The sequence below is a fragment of the Rissa tridactyla genome, chromosome 4 (assembly GCF_028500815.1).
Source record: "Rissa tridactyla isolate bRisTri1 chromosome 4, bRisTri1.patW.cur.20221130, whole genome shotgun sequence".
Lineage (NCBI taxonomy): Eukaryota > Metazoa > Chordata > Aves > Charadriiformes > Laridae > Rissa > Rissa tridactyla.
The window spans coordinates 66,200,811-66,214,868 of record NC_071469.1 but is presented as its reverse complement, the minus strand read 5'-3'; the positions used below and the strand labels follow the sequence as shown (position 1 = coordinate 66,214,868).

At 43.1% G+C, this 14,058-nt stretch overlaps 1 protein-coding gene and 1 long non-coding RNA gene across 2 annotated transcripts; one reads left to right on the top strand and one right to left on the bottom strand.

Annotated features, from left to right (window-relative positions):
• Positions 1-76: 76 nt before the first annotated feature.
• JKAMP (JNK1/MAPK8 associated membrane protein) lies at positions 77-4,924 on the top strand. The gene is made up of 7 exons (XM_054200624.1): positions 77-166; positions 341-432; positions 1,155-1,309; positions 2,365-2,571; positions 3,020-3,201; positions 3,888-3,964; positions 4,260-4,924. The coding sequence occupies exons 1-7, from the start codon at positions 154-156 to the stop codon at positions 4,476-4,478; spliced, it is 945 nt and encodes a 314-aa protein (XP_054056599.1). The 5' UTR covers positions 77-153; the 3' UTR covers positions 4,479-4,924.
• Positions 4,925-5,353: 429 nt separating this feature from the next.
• Positions 5,354-9,611, bottom strand: LOC128909074 (uncharacterized). The gene is made up of 3 exons (XR_008466215.1): positions 9,359-9,611; positions 8,262-8,300; positions 5,354-7,028 (listed from the first exon to the last, which is right to left on the bottom strand). It is a non-coding gene; the product is annotated as an uncharacterized LOC128909074 (long non-coding RNA).
• Positions 9,612-14,058: the final 4,447 nt, after the last annotated feature.

Genomic DNA, 14,058 nt, shown 5'->3' with positions numbered 1-14,058 from the left:
TGGCCTCGCCCCCGGGCGGAGCAACCCCGCCCCTTGCCCGTGACCACGCCTCTATCCCTCGGGGGGTGGAGCTGGTCCCCGCGTCGGAAGCGGAAGTGGCGCGTGACGGAAGTGGCTCGGAGGAGTTGGCGGGCTTGTTGCCGGGTTACCGGGATGTTCCGTTCTGGTAGGCCGGGGACACCGGGCCCGGCGGTACCGGACTGGGCGTAGGGATGGGGATGGGGGTGTTGTCAGCGGCTGGAGCGGGCCGTGGGTGGCGCTCGGTGCCTCTCGGCTGCGGGCGGGGCGGGTCTTGGCGGACCGGAGCGCCGCGGTAACGCGGGCTGCGCTCTCCCCGCAGGTGTGGACATCCAGACCGCCTGCCTCGGGCTGTACTGCGGCAGGACCGTCCTGTCGGTCAACGGCTCCGTGGAGACCTACGGGGACTGTGGGGTAAGTGCGGCGCGGGCGAGTTTCGGCCTGGGGAGAGGAGAAGGACCCGCTCCCTCCTGAGCTGGGCCCGGCTTCGGCAGCGCAGGCCGCGGCAGCCCTCCGGAGGCTGACGCGGATCCGCTGTAAGCAGCACCGCGGCCCGCAGCCCAGCCCCGAGGTGCCGTGGGGAGCAGGTGGAGATGAGGGCTGCAAAGGGCGGGCAGAGCTCCCGTACTGAAAGCAGGAGCTGCTCAATGAAACGTTCCACGAAGGAGGTGCTAAGCCAGAGCCGAGCAGAGGGGCTGCGAAAGCTGGAACAGGGTGGGATGGTACGGAGAGCTGTGCTGAAATCACTCTACCCAGTGACTTTATTTGAGTACTAAAGGAGAGCAAGATCCAGGGAGGGTGGAATGAATGGGGAGCAAGAAACTCTGTGGGGAAGTGGTTGCAAGGGGCCTGGTGACTGAGCTTAGTGAGGAAAAGGAGGTGGTATGACAGCGGGAGAGGAAAAGGAAGTCTTGGATGAAGCCTTTTAAACGTACTTCACCTTTTTTTATATTAAAAAGCAAGAGCCAGAGAGATCAAGGGCAGCATAGGCTGAGAAATTGCTGATATTAATGTTTCATCTCTTTAAAAATCTGGTAAGTTTATTGCCCCAGAACTTCTGTCTGTTTTTCCAGGAACTGCAATGATTCATTATTGGTACTCAGATGCTTTGTAAATACAGTCTCTACTTTTTGTAGGTATGCCCTAGAGGTCAAAGAACCGATGACAACAAAATCTGCCGGGAATGTATGGGATCTCCAGACCGCTATGACTGGCTGTACCTTGGCTTCATGGCCATGCTTCCCCTGGTTTTACACTGGTTCTTTATTGAATGGTATTCAGGAAAAAAGAGGTTTGTATACCCCTTCTTCAGATAAGTTATTTAAAAATGGAAGCCTTGCATCCATGAGTGAACAGTCTGAGATGCTGAATTGAATTGTCCAGCAGTTCATGCTGCTGGTTGAGCTGATATGAGCAGCACATAAGCTTTGAGCAGCTGGAGGGGGGCGTTATTTACAAACGTAAGAATCCTGCAGGTCCTTCTTGCCAGTCACTGCCCTCGGGACATTGGCTGTATCTCTTCAATGAGGTGCCCAGTCTGGCAATTTGGGCTGGATTGAGTTTCCCAGCAGCGGGCAGGAGCAGCACGTTGTGTCATCCCCTCTCTCCTGGGCCAGACCAGGGCCAGGTCACACCTGCAGGTGTGACCCACCTCCGCAGAGGCCCCGATCAGCAGTGCTCTGCATGTTCAATGAGAGAATGGGTTTGAGTTTTCTCTTTAGGAATACGTATACTGGGTTTGGTCCTTATAGCATAGCTGATGTAACCTTTATGTCAGCATGGTGCATCAAGGAAGATCTGTAAAAAAGGGGTTTAAAATCACAGCTTCATGCGGCCATTAGGTGCTAGGCTGGAACTTTTAAGAAGTAATGACTCTAGAGTGTACTAAACTCTGAAAACATAGGGGACTGAGATAGTTTAATATATGAATATACCATCTTGAACAAGGACTTGCGGCTTTGAACATTTCGCTTATATCATATGTAACAACCTTACCCCTTCTGAGATACCTGGTGTTTTATCCTCACTGCTGCTTTCTGTGAAACTGCAAAAGCGTGAGTGTCGCTGTCCCTCACCTGAGAGGATGCTTATGCTACAGCAAGCTTTTATTTAAGTAGCTGGAATGTTGTTCAGTCACATTTTACGCCTAAATCATCTGAGATTCTAAATGGGTTTTCACATTCAGCTTCAAATACTTTTTATTCAAGCAGAGTTGTCCTTCCTTGGTCACGTTGAATATTAACTCTGTAGAAGGTTCTGCACTGCATGGGCCTCCACTTTTCAGTTGGCGTTTAGATTTCCTATAGTGTTAGCAAAATAGTAGTAAATCTCTCTCTCCATCCATAGTTCCAGCGCATTATTGCAGCATGTCACCGCCTTGTTCGAATGCAGCATTGCAGCAATTGTTACACTGGTCGTCAGCGACCCTGTCGGCTCTCTGCACATCCGCTCCTGCAAGGTGAAGAAGCTTTCGGACTGGTACACAATGCTTTACAACCCAAGTCCTGACTACATCACCACAGTGCACTGCACTCATGAAGCAGTCTATCCCCTGTGAGTGTAAAGGCTTTTGTACTCCTGTCTGTCCCTTCTTTACATACAAGTGTGTTTCTCTCCGTGCCTCTTCTCAAAGCCGCAAAAAGCGTGCAGATATAACTCGGACCAATGAGTATCAATTGCCTGAAGTCTTTCATGCATTGAGCTGTTTTATGTGTGAAGCACTTAGCAGCACCTGATGACTTCCTGAGCCACCAAAGAAGGTGGCATAAATCCAGGCTATTTAGCTATGAAGAGTTAGAGTTTGGGGGTTTTTATGCTTTGCTGCATCTTCCCTGTTTCCCCTTGGAAAAGTGAGCCCATCATTCTGTGTTTACGTCCTTTGATTGTAAATTCTTTAGACTTCACTGACTCTAACCCCAAATTCCCTCGTTCTGAGTTGAGTCTGTAGGAGAAAAACAACTGCACGTTTTAAGAAATTTTTCTTTTTTTTTCTTTTTTTCAGGTACACCATTGTGTTTATATATTATGCCTTCTGTCTTGTGTTAATGATGCTACTTCGGCCTCTTCTGGTTAAGAAAATTGCCTGTGGTTTAGGAAAGTCTGATCGATTTAAAAGCATTTATGCAGCACTGTACTTCTTCCCTATCCTCACTGTGCTTCAGGCCGTTGGAGGAGGCCTGCTCTGTGAGTTCTCTCTTAAACACTTATAAACGTACCTGTAAACACGCACTAACAAGTGACTTATGGGAGGGAAGGGCAGCCTTTTTGCTTTGAGAATAAGGATGTTGTTTAAGGTTATTGTGAGGAGTCTTACCTGAAAAAAGGTTGCTCACTAGTAGCCCTGTCCTAACCAGCCTCCTGATCAGCATGGCTTTTGCCTCTGCCGGTGCTGCTTCCCCAAAAAGGGAGTAGAAGAGGTATGAGAGGAAATTAATTCAGAGGAAGTTAATTCCATTTTCTGCTAAGGTAGAGTTTGTCTGATTTCAGAGGTGGATTAAAGTGTAAGTTTGGGGAGATCAGCTATTTTTGGTTTAGCTTCCAGCATGCTTGTCACATGAAGGGGACAGGTGCCACAAAATCTCCACTCAGCCTGGCTACTTTTCTCATTATCTGCCTTTTTCAATTAGTGATTTAAGTATACATTAACTCCCCCTGGAAATATTAGAAAAGGTTTGAAAACCTAAGATGGAAGGTTGAATAGTTGTGCTTGGCTGACCCTTACTGCTCTGCGTGTTTGATGTGATGATAAGAGGTGGGCTATAGTAGCTTAGTTTACTTCATACCCGTGGTTATATATGTAAAAACGATCTCCTCTGAATTGTACGTAATGCATTCTTTTTCCTGCTAACGTGTTCAATGGTTGCCTTTAGATTATGCCTTTCCATACATCATACTGGTGCTGTCCTTGGTTACGCTGGCTGTGTACATGTCTGCTTCTGAAGTGGAGGTAGGTAAATGTGTTTCCTCTGTTAAAACTCATAATATAAAATACTTGAGACCACTTTGTCTCTTGCCTTTTCTCAGCAGTGTATTCTGTGTTTAAGCCTCTTCCTTTAAGACTTCTCTTAGCCAGAGGAAGCTCCGGCGAGACTCCGTCTTGTGGTGTATTGAGAAACTGTGTTACGTGCTGGAAGGTCTCAAAACCGGGAGGCTTCGTACAGGCTCTGAGCACCACATCTTTTAAACATCAGGTACTAGGTAACAGGCTGAATGCTAACAGGATGCTGTGTTTGTTTTGCAAGTCTTTCAAGGATCTTCTTGTCAGGAAGAAAAGGCTCGTTGTCCTCTTCAGCCACTGGTTACTTCATGCCTATGGAATCATCTCCATTTCCAAACTGGATAAGCTTGAGCAGGACCTGCCGCTGCTTGCCTTGGTACCCGCACCTGCCCTCTTCTACTTACTGACAGCAAAGTACACTGAGCCATCGCGCATACTCTCAGAAGGTGGAAACGGACATTAAAAGGAGCCTGTGCCAACAACACTGTCCTAATCATGTGGATTAAGCAATTTAAGTGCTTGTTATGCTTTGGAAACTTCTGTTTTAAAAGAAGTTATTTATGTACAAGACTTCCAGGTGACACACTTCTGAGTGAGACTGTATAATACGAAAAGGCTGCACTTTGTATTCTTCATACGTATCTGTTATAGATCAAAGGGAATGTCTTTTTATCTATTTATCACTGTGAATCCGTATAAAAAGCTTGTGACACAATCTAGTACAGCAGTTTGCTTGTATATGTTTATTTCCTAATGCAATATTTTAGGTGTTGTTTGAATAAAACAACAAAGTTTTTCAGACTTTCAATAAAACAAACTGAGCTTGAATATTACACAGAGCTTGGTTTTCTTGTCACAAACTCTATCTTCTATTCCCACCAGTGGAAATAAACTTTTGTCTTCATAAAATACGTTGAGCGTCTCCTCATTGATTCCTTGTGATGCTTATATATGGCTGCTAGGAAGAAGGAGGGGGAAATGCATTGTAAAGTTCACTGTAAAGTATAGTTTGTGCTTTCTGTAATTCACGTATGGAGACCTCTTGTTGCATGAAAAGGGGCAAAGCAGTTTTGGCAGAAGATAAACCCCCTTGCATTCTAACACTCCTCACGGAGGTGGGAGGCTAGGTGCGGCTAGGTTTAAATTCTGAGTGATGCCCAATTCAGCACTATCAGTCCAATCGTGTTTAATATGTATTAAACTATTACGATTGGGATACAATGATAGTGGACTGCACCTTCAGTCTAGTCGTGCTCATGAACTAGCACAGCCACTCTCAAGTCTTTGGTCGTATTCAGGGAGAAACCAAAACGACTAGCTACTTAAACAGTGCAGTTTATTTAAACAACAGATCTATAGGTTCTTAGGATTGCCAGTGATAAATACACTGTCTGCAAAGCGTGTGCAAATAAAGATATTGTTAAGTATACAAAAGCGTGACAAAGTTATAAACAACACAGCCTGGCTATAAACGTAGGAGAGAGATTCTCTAGAGAAATTTCTAAGTTCCCCGAGGAAACTCTCGGTATAATCTAAGTCTTACCCAAGGTGTCCCTATGGTGGGGAAGAAAGGCTCAGCCCGTCAGCTGGTCCTGGAAGTCAGTGATGGAGTTCTCGACTTGTTTGCGACAGTGTCTTCCCTGATATCCCCCCTCTCTCGGGCTATTTTTATACTATTTTTTTATCTTCAAAGTGGAGTTTGAGTGACTTTAGTCATAAATACTTTTATTATGATTGGTGTACTCAAGGAGGAGTGGTCACACCTTGGGGGTGGGTAGCTTCCGGGATGGAGGTGTGTTTTGGTACGTTGTAATGAGCAAAGTTCCCACAAAGGACAACATTTCATGAAAATCTGACAAAATGTTGGCTCAGGTAGCGTGTAGGCTGCTTATCTGTTTCGTAGTAAGCAAGTAGGCAGCTTATCAGTTCCGTAGTACCATCTCATTCCCATATCTGCTATTCGTCACAAGGGAAGGCCACGGAACAATCACGTTCCGTTCCATCTCTCGTGTAGTTTCGCAAACAACCTTGTCCAGGGAATCACAGATGCTGCATTCTTCATGTATCAGCTTCAGCTGTATTCTACCTCGGAAGCCTCTTGATTTTATGAGTTTCCTTAAACAATGCGGTACTTTTGTATTCTTGGCCAATTTAGTAATTATTCCACATAATCCGCCCCGTGACTACAGTCACTCAAGCTCCACGATACGCAATACTGATGATAGGGAATATCACATGTCCTCGTGTGGTGAGGGATATCAAGTGCAAATACATCTTGTGGAGTGATCAAGTGAGTTAAGCTTTTCATCATAATCTAAAGTCTAACACACAAAACAATTGTCAATACAAAGCACAATACGGTGAGTACTAGTAAAACAACAACAGGATGGAGCATCTTGTTAAAAAGTCCTGTAGCCGTCGGCGACCATCCAAGAAGAGTGTCCCACGGCTCATGTCCCCCGTCTCTCTTGACTCTTTCCAGTACTTGGTGTATTTCTTCAACATCATGATGGACAGTAATCAGAGTTCTTTGTCCATTTTCTTGGGCCTCTTTCAACAGTCGCTTCAATTCATCATGTCAGAACGCAAGGGCGTTTATCTTCTGCCAAAACCGCTTTGCCCTTTTACACGCAATGCCTCTTCCTGGCGATGATTAAACAGTAGTAGCCCTCCCATGAAATTAATTTTCTTATACCTTGACTGTAATTTTCCATTTAAGATCAGATTAAAGATTTCCTTCTTCTGACAGCCTACACCTTTTGTCAGCAAGCCGCTTGCTGCCAGTAAGCCTGTGAAGCATCTGTTAGCTATGTACGGGTGAAGCCTTCTCTGTGCCTTTCAGCACAGTCACCTTAGCTTCCTCTTCTGAGTGCTTCATGCCTGTTTCATCCCTTTGTTGGTGGTGCCAACAGCTCAACTTTTGCTTCTTGCTGTACCCATACTACAGCAACAGCAGTGATCAGACAGCAGCAGAGTTTAGCAGCAGAGAAAGGAACTTCATACAATATCACCACTGCAATAATGAAAGCTGCTGGAATGACTGAAGTACAAAACCAGCACGGACTTAATAAAAGGAATTGGAGATTCCTTATCACCTCAGAAAGATACTACTATCTCTGCTCTACATTAAACAAAATCTTTATGTGAACACCTTGATAAGAGTTGCTAAAACTTCTGAGGCTGTTCAGAAGCGAGGTTTTGGCCTTGCTGAAGCCAAATACCCACTGACAAAAACTCTAGTCTTCTCTCTATATTGTAGAGGAAGCTACACAAAGCATATGTCCTGTATATTCGTCACCACTAATTTAGAGCTATAGAGGGTCTAGAAGAAGATGCAGAGCAGTCCTGAAAGTCTGAACACAGAAGGAAGAGTAATAAAAAGATCTTCTCAACTTAAAATCTTCCTACTGTGTGGATCATCGGCTGTAGTGGTGCAAAGAACAGTGTATACGTCTATATTTAAGTGTGACAGTAATGCTTTTTTTATTCTATTACCTATACCAACATTGCTAAGGACAGAGGCTGCCAGCAGCTCAGCCAGGCTTCCTCGAGATGTCGCTCTCCTCTTTTTCCGTAGAAGCTATAATTTCATTACGTCTGATACGCCTTTCCTGATTTTTTTTTCTGTGAAATACCAATTGACAGGTTCACTACTTCTAAAAATAGCATGCGAACAAACTAAGTCTTGCATGCAGAAGGTTTTATTTAGGGATTAAGGAAGTAATTGTTCTCCTTAAGGAAATCAAGTGTTCTCTATACTGCTATGTACAATATGTAGTTTGCAGATGCACTAATCTAGACGACAGTTCTAGAAGTATGGTTTTAAAACTCATGTGTCAAAATACCATTTCCATAACTGACAGATTCACAGGCATATTTTTCTTTAAAATGTCCTAAACACAGTTTTGTGTCTACATTTGCATAGGCGTCACATCAGTGCGTGCACAGTAGGCATGTGAGCAGCCAGGGCAGCTCCATGCTGGAAGAGCCGTTTGGCAAAGGTGTAGTACTAAGGACTGTACACTTTTATGTGCATTTCCATGTATGGACTATATGTATTAGGTTTAAATATTGGGCTATATCTTGTTTTTAAAAAGAAAAGTAACAGCAACTCCCAGGTAATATTAGCTGTAGAAAAGGGTACATCTTTTGATAGGTGTAGAGAATCATGTGTTAGTTTTAAAGGCTGCAGAATGAAGGACTCTATTAAAAGGCAGTGCAGCCCACGGCATACCCAAACACTGACCTTCCTGCTGGGGTCCAGTACTTTAGCCTTCAGCAAAACCTGGAATGCAGAATACAAATTAGTAAAGTCTTTTTTATTGCCTTCTCTCACTAGCATAAAACAATTGTAATGGCAGCCAAAGAGTTAGGTAGACACAGCTAGATAAATTCATGCGGTTTGGAATGTCCAAGCAATGGTTTTGCGGAGGCTCCTTGTGAAGAAACCTGCCCTGTGCATTTCACACAGAAAATAATACTGGCACTAGCTTTCAGATGAAGTGGGATTCTCTTCTGCTGTGTCTTTGCCATCCTTCCCCTCTCTGCCTGACTCCCTTCCAGGGACATGCCCTTCCTCTAAAAATTCGTCATTCCTCTTCCTGGTTTCCCTGTCACACTACCCAGACCCAATGATCTGGAAACAGCCTGTATGCCATAGCCTTTCGGCTTTAGTCTGTATAAAAAACACATTCTGTAACAAGACAATGGCCATACAGTGACCAAACCCGTGACTCATTACGGATGAGACCTCTATGAACCAACAAGTAAAACAGGTACCTATAGGATTTGAGTTAAAAGGAGGCCCTGAAGCAAGTGATTTGTATGTGCTTAGGGCCCCTGTGTAATATCACCCCTCCCCAAGACAAGAGTACAGAATATTGTTAATTTAAATGGAAGCAGTAGTGCAACTTGCCCACATGTAATATTCTAGAGAACATAAACATTAATTAACCATATAGTCCTACAGTGATAATCATGCAACCACAAGCTGCAGGAGTTGGAGGTCTGTTAGTTTTATTTATCCTTTGAGGAAGAGCAAACATATAGTTCTGGAAAGATCAGCGATGCTCAGACTGTTTTATAGCCCCCTCAGTGTTATTATCACCAGCCTTTAGAAAGTGGCAATTAGAGATAATAATATCCAGGCTGTGTTATAAAGCATGTCTTGTTCTTCTAATAAATATACCACTATGTCTCAATCTGCAGCAGAAGGATCAGATAGAACTTGGCTGTACTACTTGTGTTTTATCACAAACTGGTAAGAATTAACATATTCTGGGATTTAAAAAAAAGGGGGGGGGAAGGGGAAAAGGGTGGGAAAAAAAGTTTAGTGTCTCTTACAGTGATCATCCATTCTAGATTTCTTGACAATCAGAGAATCCAGTTCTTCCAGCTTATTTTGTAGCCTGCCATTAATATCACCAATCTTTTCCTCTCGTTGTAGAATTTTTGTTGTTAGAGCTGTCACTTCATTCAGTATTTCCTGCTCATTCTCCAGAAATTCCTGTAATGACACAGAGTAGAATTCATTTTTTCTTAAAAGGAAAAAAAAAAAGGCCCTCAAAATGTTAAGAAACCTGTTTTGTTTATCTTGTTTTCCCACAGCTTGACTGGCCACCAGACTTGTAGCTCTGCTGGAAGTTTTTCATTAACTCCTCAACCCTTGCGTGAAAAAAGCAAAGTTTGCCTTTCTAACGGAATAACCGGTGAAAAGCTTTCTTACATGACAGTTTGGTGTAATTCGTGTTCAAAATGAAGGTCATCCCCAACTGGAAAAATATTACAAGAGTGATGAGCTGAATGTAGAACAGCAAGAATGTTATTAGATACAGGTTTAAGAAAGGCTTGAATGTAAGACCAGCAAAAGGAACAGTATCAGAAAAAATTCTTTTTATAGCCAGGACTTTCATACAATGCTGGAAAACATAGGTTTAATACTTTGCCCCTCTACAACTTCAAAGGTTGTAGTGCCTTATTTGCAAAATGCAATTTTAATTTTTATGTGGTAAATTAAATATATTTATGCAAACCAGTACAATAGAAAATTGAAATTCACCTTTTGAATACAGCTCTCCTCTGACCATCCCTTCAGAAGATGATCTACAACAGAGTTAACAGTTAAAATGTGGCAGATTGCTGTGTCAAAAAATGACGTAAGGACTGAAAGTTATTATTAAAAAAGGTAACTTTTTTGTTTTGAAATAGTTATTAATATGTTACCATGAAGCACTGTTAGGTCATTCAGGATTTTGACTGTTGCTGACTTGTGGTTTTCTGCTTCGGAACTCATTGCAAAAATATCTTCTTTTATCTGTGCATTGCACTGTGAAAAAATAATGACAACTGAATAATTCTTCTCTAAATTTTTCCCTAAATTCTTCTAAATAATTTCCATTTTCACGGTTTCTAAAGAGAACATGAAGAATAAACTGAGGTTTAGCTTACAGAAATACAAAGGTCGATGTATTCCCATGGACACGTTCTCTTTCAACAACAACATCTATTTCATCTTGTTGAATAAATTTTACCTGTTGCCAAAATCAACACAACCCAGCTATGTCTGTGCTACCAAAATGGATGACGACGCTGAGAGCAGCCAGAGCAGCACAGTTCACGTGCAACCAGGGAAACTCTTCCTCACTCACTCCCCAAAATAGGATGGATTCATTCACGTTGGATCAGCTCTACCAGTACCCAGCTTGTACTGTTCCAGGTTTGGCTGAAACGCGTTAGGTGGCCCGGATCAGTCAAAATAAATAGCATTCCCTGGCGCAATACAGGCGTCAGAAAAATCAGAGCTTCTCAGCTTCTGTTAGTGAACTGAACATAAGGAAAGGGATGTTTGTAGTGAAAAGAATAGTTCTCTTCCTGAGGGAAACCTTTGTTTCCATAAGGATATAATCAGATAGAGCTGCAGAGTAGCTGGTACCTAGCATCCTCAGTGCTAGCACACACAGGTTCAGGCAGCTGCCCTTGCAGCAGCAGAGCTCTGCGCTTGCAGGCAGCAAATAGTGCACGGGGTTCAGATCATCTGTGAAATTTAGTCCACATGGGATTCAGGTTTGATGGCAGCCTGGTAACAGTTGGCAATAAAACCCTTTTAAGGATCCTTCATGTCTTTTAGAGGGAAGGAGGTTCTACCACACTGATAGGCTGGGACCTGAAAGGTATACAGAATATCTTCAAAAGCATAGATTCCAAATTGCACAGGCCTATCGCAGGCCTATTCTACAACTCACGTTCATCTCAGCCCCCTTCATGTGGCAGGAAGGCCTTTTCCTACAATCCCTAACTGAATGCAGCAGATATACGATATTGATTATGCCTCAGGGAGATGCCTTGCCCTTGGATATTCCTCTTTGTTTCCTTTCGAATTTAAACACAGCTCCACACATTTATTTAAAAGGCCAGGTTTGCCCTGTGCTGTTTATGCTGCATCATCTTCCACAGCTAGTTCTCTGTGAAATGAAAAATGATCATGAACTTCATATTGAGAAGGAGCACTGTCAAGCTCCAATATACTCACTAATTTGAATCTGCAGTTCTCGGTGTTCACGATGTCAAGTTTCCTGTTGATCTCATAGATGTCTCGTTCTAGCAGCTTCATACTCTCTGTATGATTTTTCAGTTGGTCAATTGCAGCATCACGCTTGATCCGCAATTCGTTCCTCAGCTCCAGCTGTTAATAATAAGCTCTTTGCTGCTAACTGATCTTTATATAGGATTTGTGTAATTAAATAAAGAGTTTTTGTTACGTGGCACCTTTCCTTTTAAAATGGCAAGTACCCTCTGAGACAGGTATCTATGCCCTCTTACCAATGAGCAGGAAGAGATAAAGAGAGGAGAAGTGATTGCTCACAGTCCACAAGGAACTAGCTCTGTGACATTCCTGCTGCAGGGTCATCCAATGACAGGGGTGTCACTTTTCTGTGACTGGAGGCTCAGGTGTACACAACTGTTTTGTTGTGCTATCCCTATTCTAATATAGTTGGAGAAACAGATCTCACTTTTCTGAACAATTTCTGTGTTGATGTGGCTTCTATGGAGCTCATCAGAGAGATTTGCCCACTACCAGACCACCGGGACACAAATCCTGCAATCTGACCAGCCTCATAAGAGCCCATTATGTGGTTTATTGAACTTGTCTTATGCTTCTCAGTAACTAAAGATACTTTGATTCTTCCTATTAACAGCAGAAGGTGTGACTCTGTTCCTTTTCCCCCTGAAGGTTTTGTTCTAGCAGAGAAACAGAAAGCAGAAGCAATCTGATTGTTTGCCTGGGATGCACAGCCCAGCTGAAGCAAGGTCTGGCCAGGCTGCCTGATCCCCAGCAGCCCTAAGCAAATGGCCCCAGTACATACCGGGACTGGTTGTGTATGCACCATAAAAATGGCCAGTGCAGGCACAGCAGGTCTGACATGCGCTGTGGCTACCGCACTCAGGCTTATCAGCTCTACCAGGTCTGGAGGTGGCTGACAGACAGAGTCACTGTGCAAGCTCTGCAGAGACACTCTGTCTGGGAGCAGCAGATGCCCCACACCTCAGACATTTTGAGCCACTGCAACTACCCCCACAGCTATACAAGTTTCTCTCTCTTCACACTGGTGCTGATTAAATGCCTCAAGTCAGAAATGAGAAATAGAGCCAAAGCGGCGGCAAGGATACAGATTGGTTTTTCAAGTTAAGAGTTACTGAGGTGGCAGAAATTCCTGCCCTAGCAGTAGGAAGCATCTGAATAGAAGCAGGTTCACAAATGCCCTTAATTCACCAGCTTCTTTTTGACTTGCTCACTTGCCTAAGGAATGTAAATTCAAGCACAAGGGCAGCTTGATAAAAATGCTGGGTTACAGGCTGAGCTGAGGTCTGAGGCATCCCCCAGATGGAAACACAGCAACAGAGGACGGTATGTCCGCAGCCCCAGTCTCCCTCCCCCAGTCCCAGTCTTCATGGGTGTCTGGTCTTTACTGGGAGGAAATAAAGCTGGTGATGGAAACTTCGCAGAAGTAGTACAGCTAAGTTTTAAGTTATTACCTTGTCCTCCTTGAGCTTCCCAGTAGTTTTGATTGACTGCTGAATAGCTCTTTTGACTCGTAGCTCTTCATCTTTCTTTTCTACAAAGCAGAGAAAGGGTTTTTAGACAGTGTAATGACTGAACGTTAGAGTTAAGCTCTTATAAATAAATCTAGGTTCTATTAGTAAGTGATCTGTAAAACCGGTCTGGCATTTTTTTAAAAATGCTTTATATTTGTGTTATGGCCATGTCTGTAGATTCCAGTTGTTGCAAAGAGCTCAATTTAAACATGTTTCATAGTTCACTTGAGTCATAGGCAGACAAAGGGCTACGGCACACTGACTTTAGAAACAGCAAGAGGAAGCCCACTATGTAGAGGAGCTACTTAATACTTACGTAAAAATGATTTCCTCAGTTCTTTGTATTTTGTATACTCCTCTTCTCTTGCTCTCCGGGTTTCTTCCAAGGTTATCCTGCTTATCTTTAGTTCTTGTTCTTTTTTAAGTAGATATTCAGTTGCAGTTTTGATGTCATTCTTTAATGAAACTAAATATTAATCGATAATCTATCTAAGCAGCATTTAATGCATTAACAATTCAACATATGCAGAGGGGCAAAAAACAGAGAAAAGAATACTGGAAGTGATCCCAAGAGGTCATCTTAGTCCTTCTGTCTGCTCTGAAGCAGAACCAATTAGACCTAAGTACCCATGACAGATATTTGATTTGTCCTTAAAAACCCTAGTGGTAGAGATACCACGTCTTAGACAACCGATTCCAGGGTTTTACTATCTGTGTTGCCAATGCTTTCTTAGGGCCTAATTTTTTCTTAAGTTAAATCTATTCTGTTATTTGTCTCAACAAGTGCACAAGGAGAAAAGCTTATCATCTTGCCCTGAATTTTTATTTAGTTCGTAGCTACTACCATGTCTTCTCTTAGATTTACCTATTTTAAATGGAAAAGCTGCATATTTCTTCAACCTTTTTTTGATCACCTTTACTGAACTCCTCTTGGATCTCAAAATAATCTA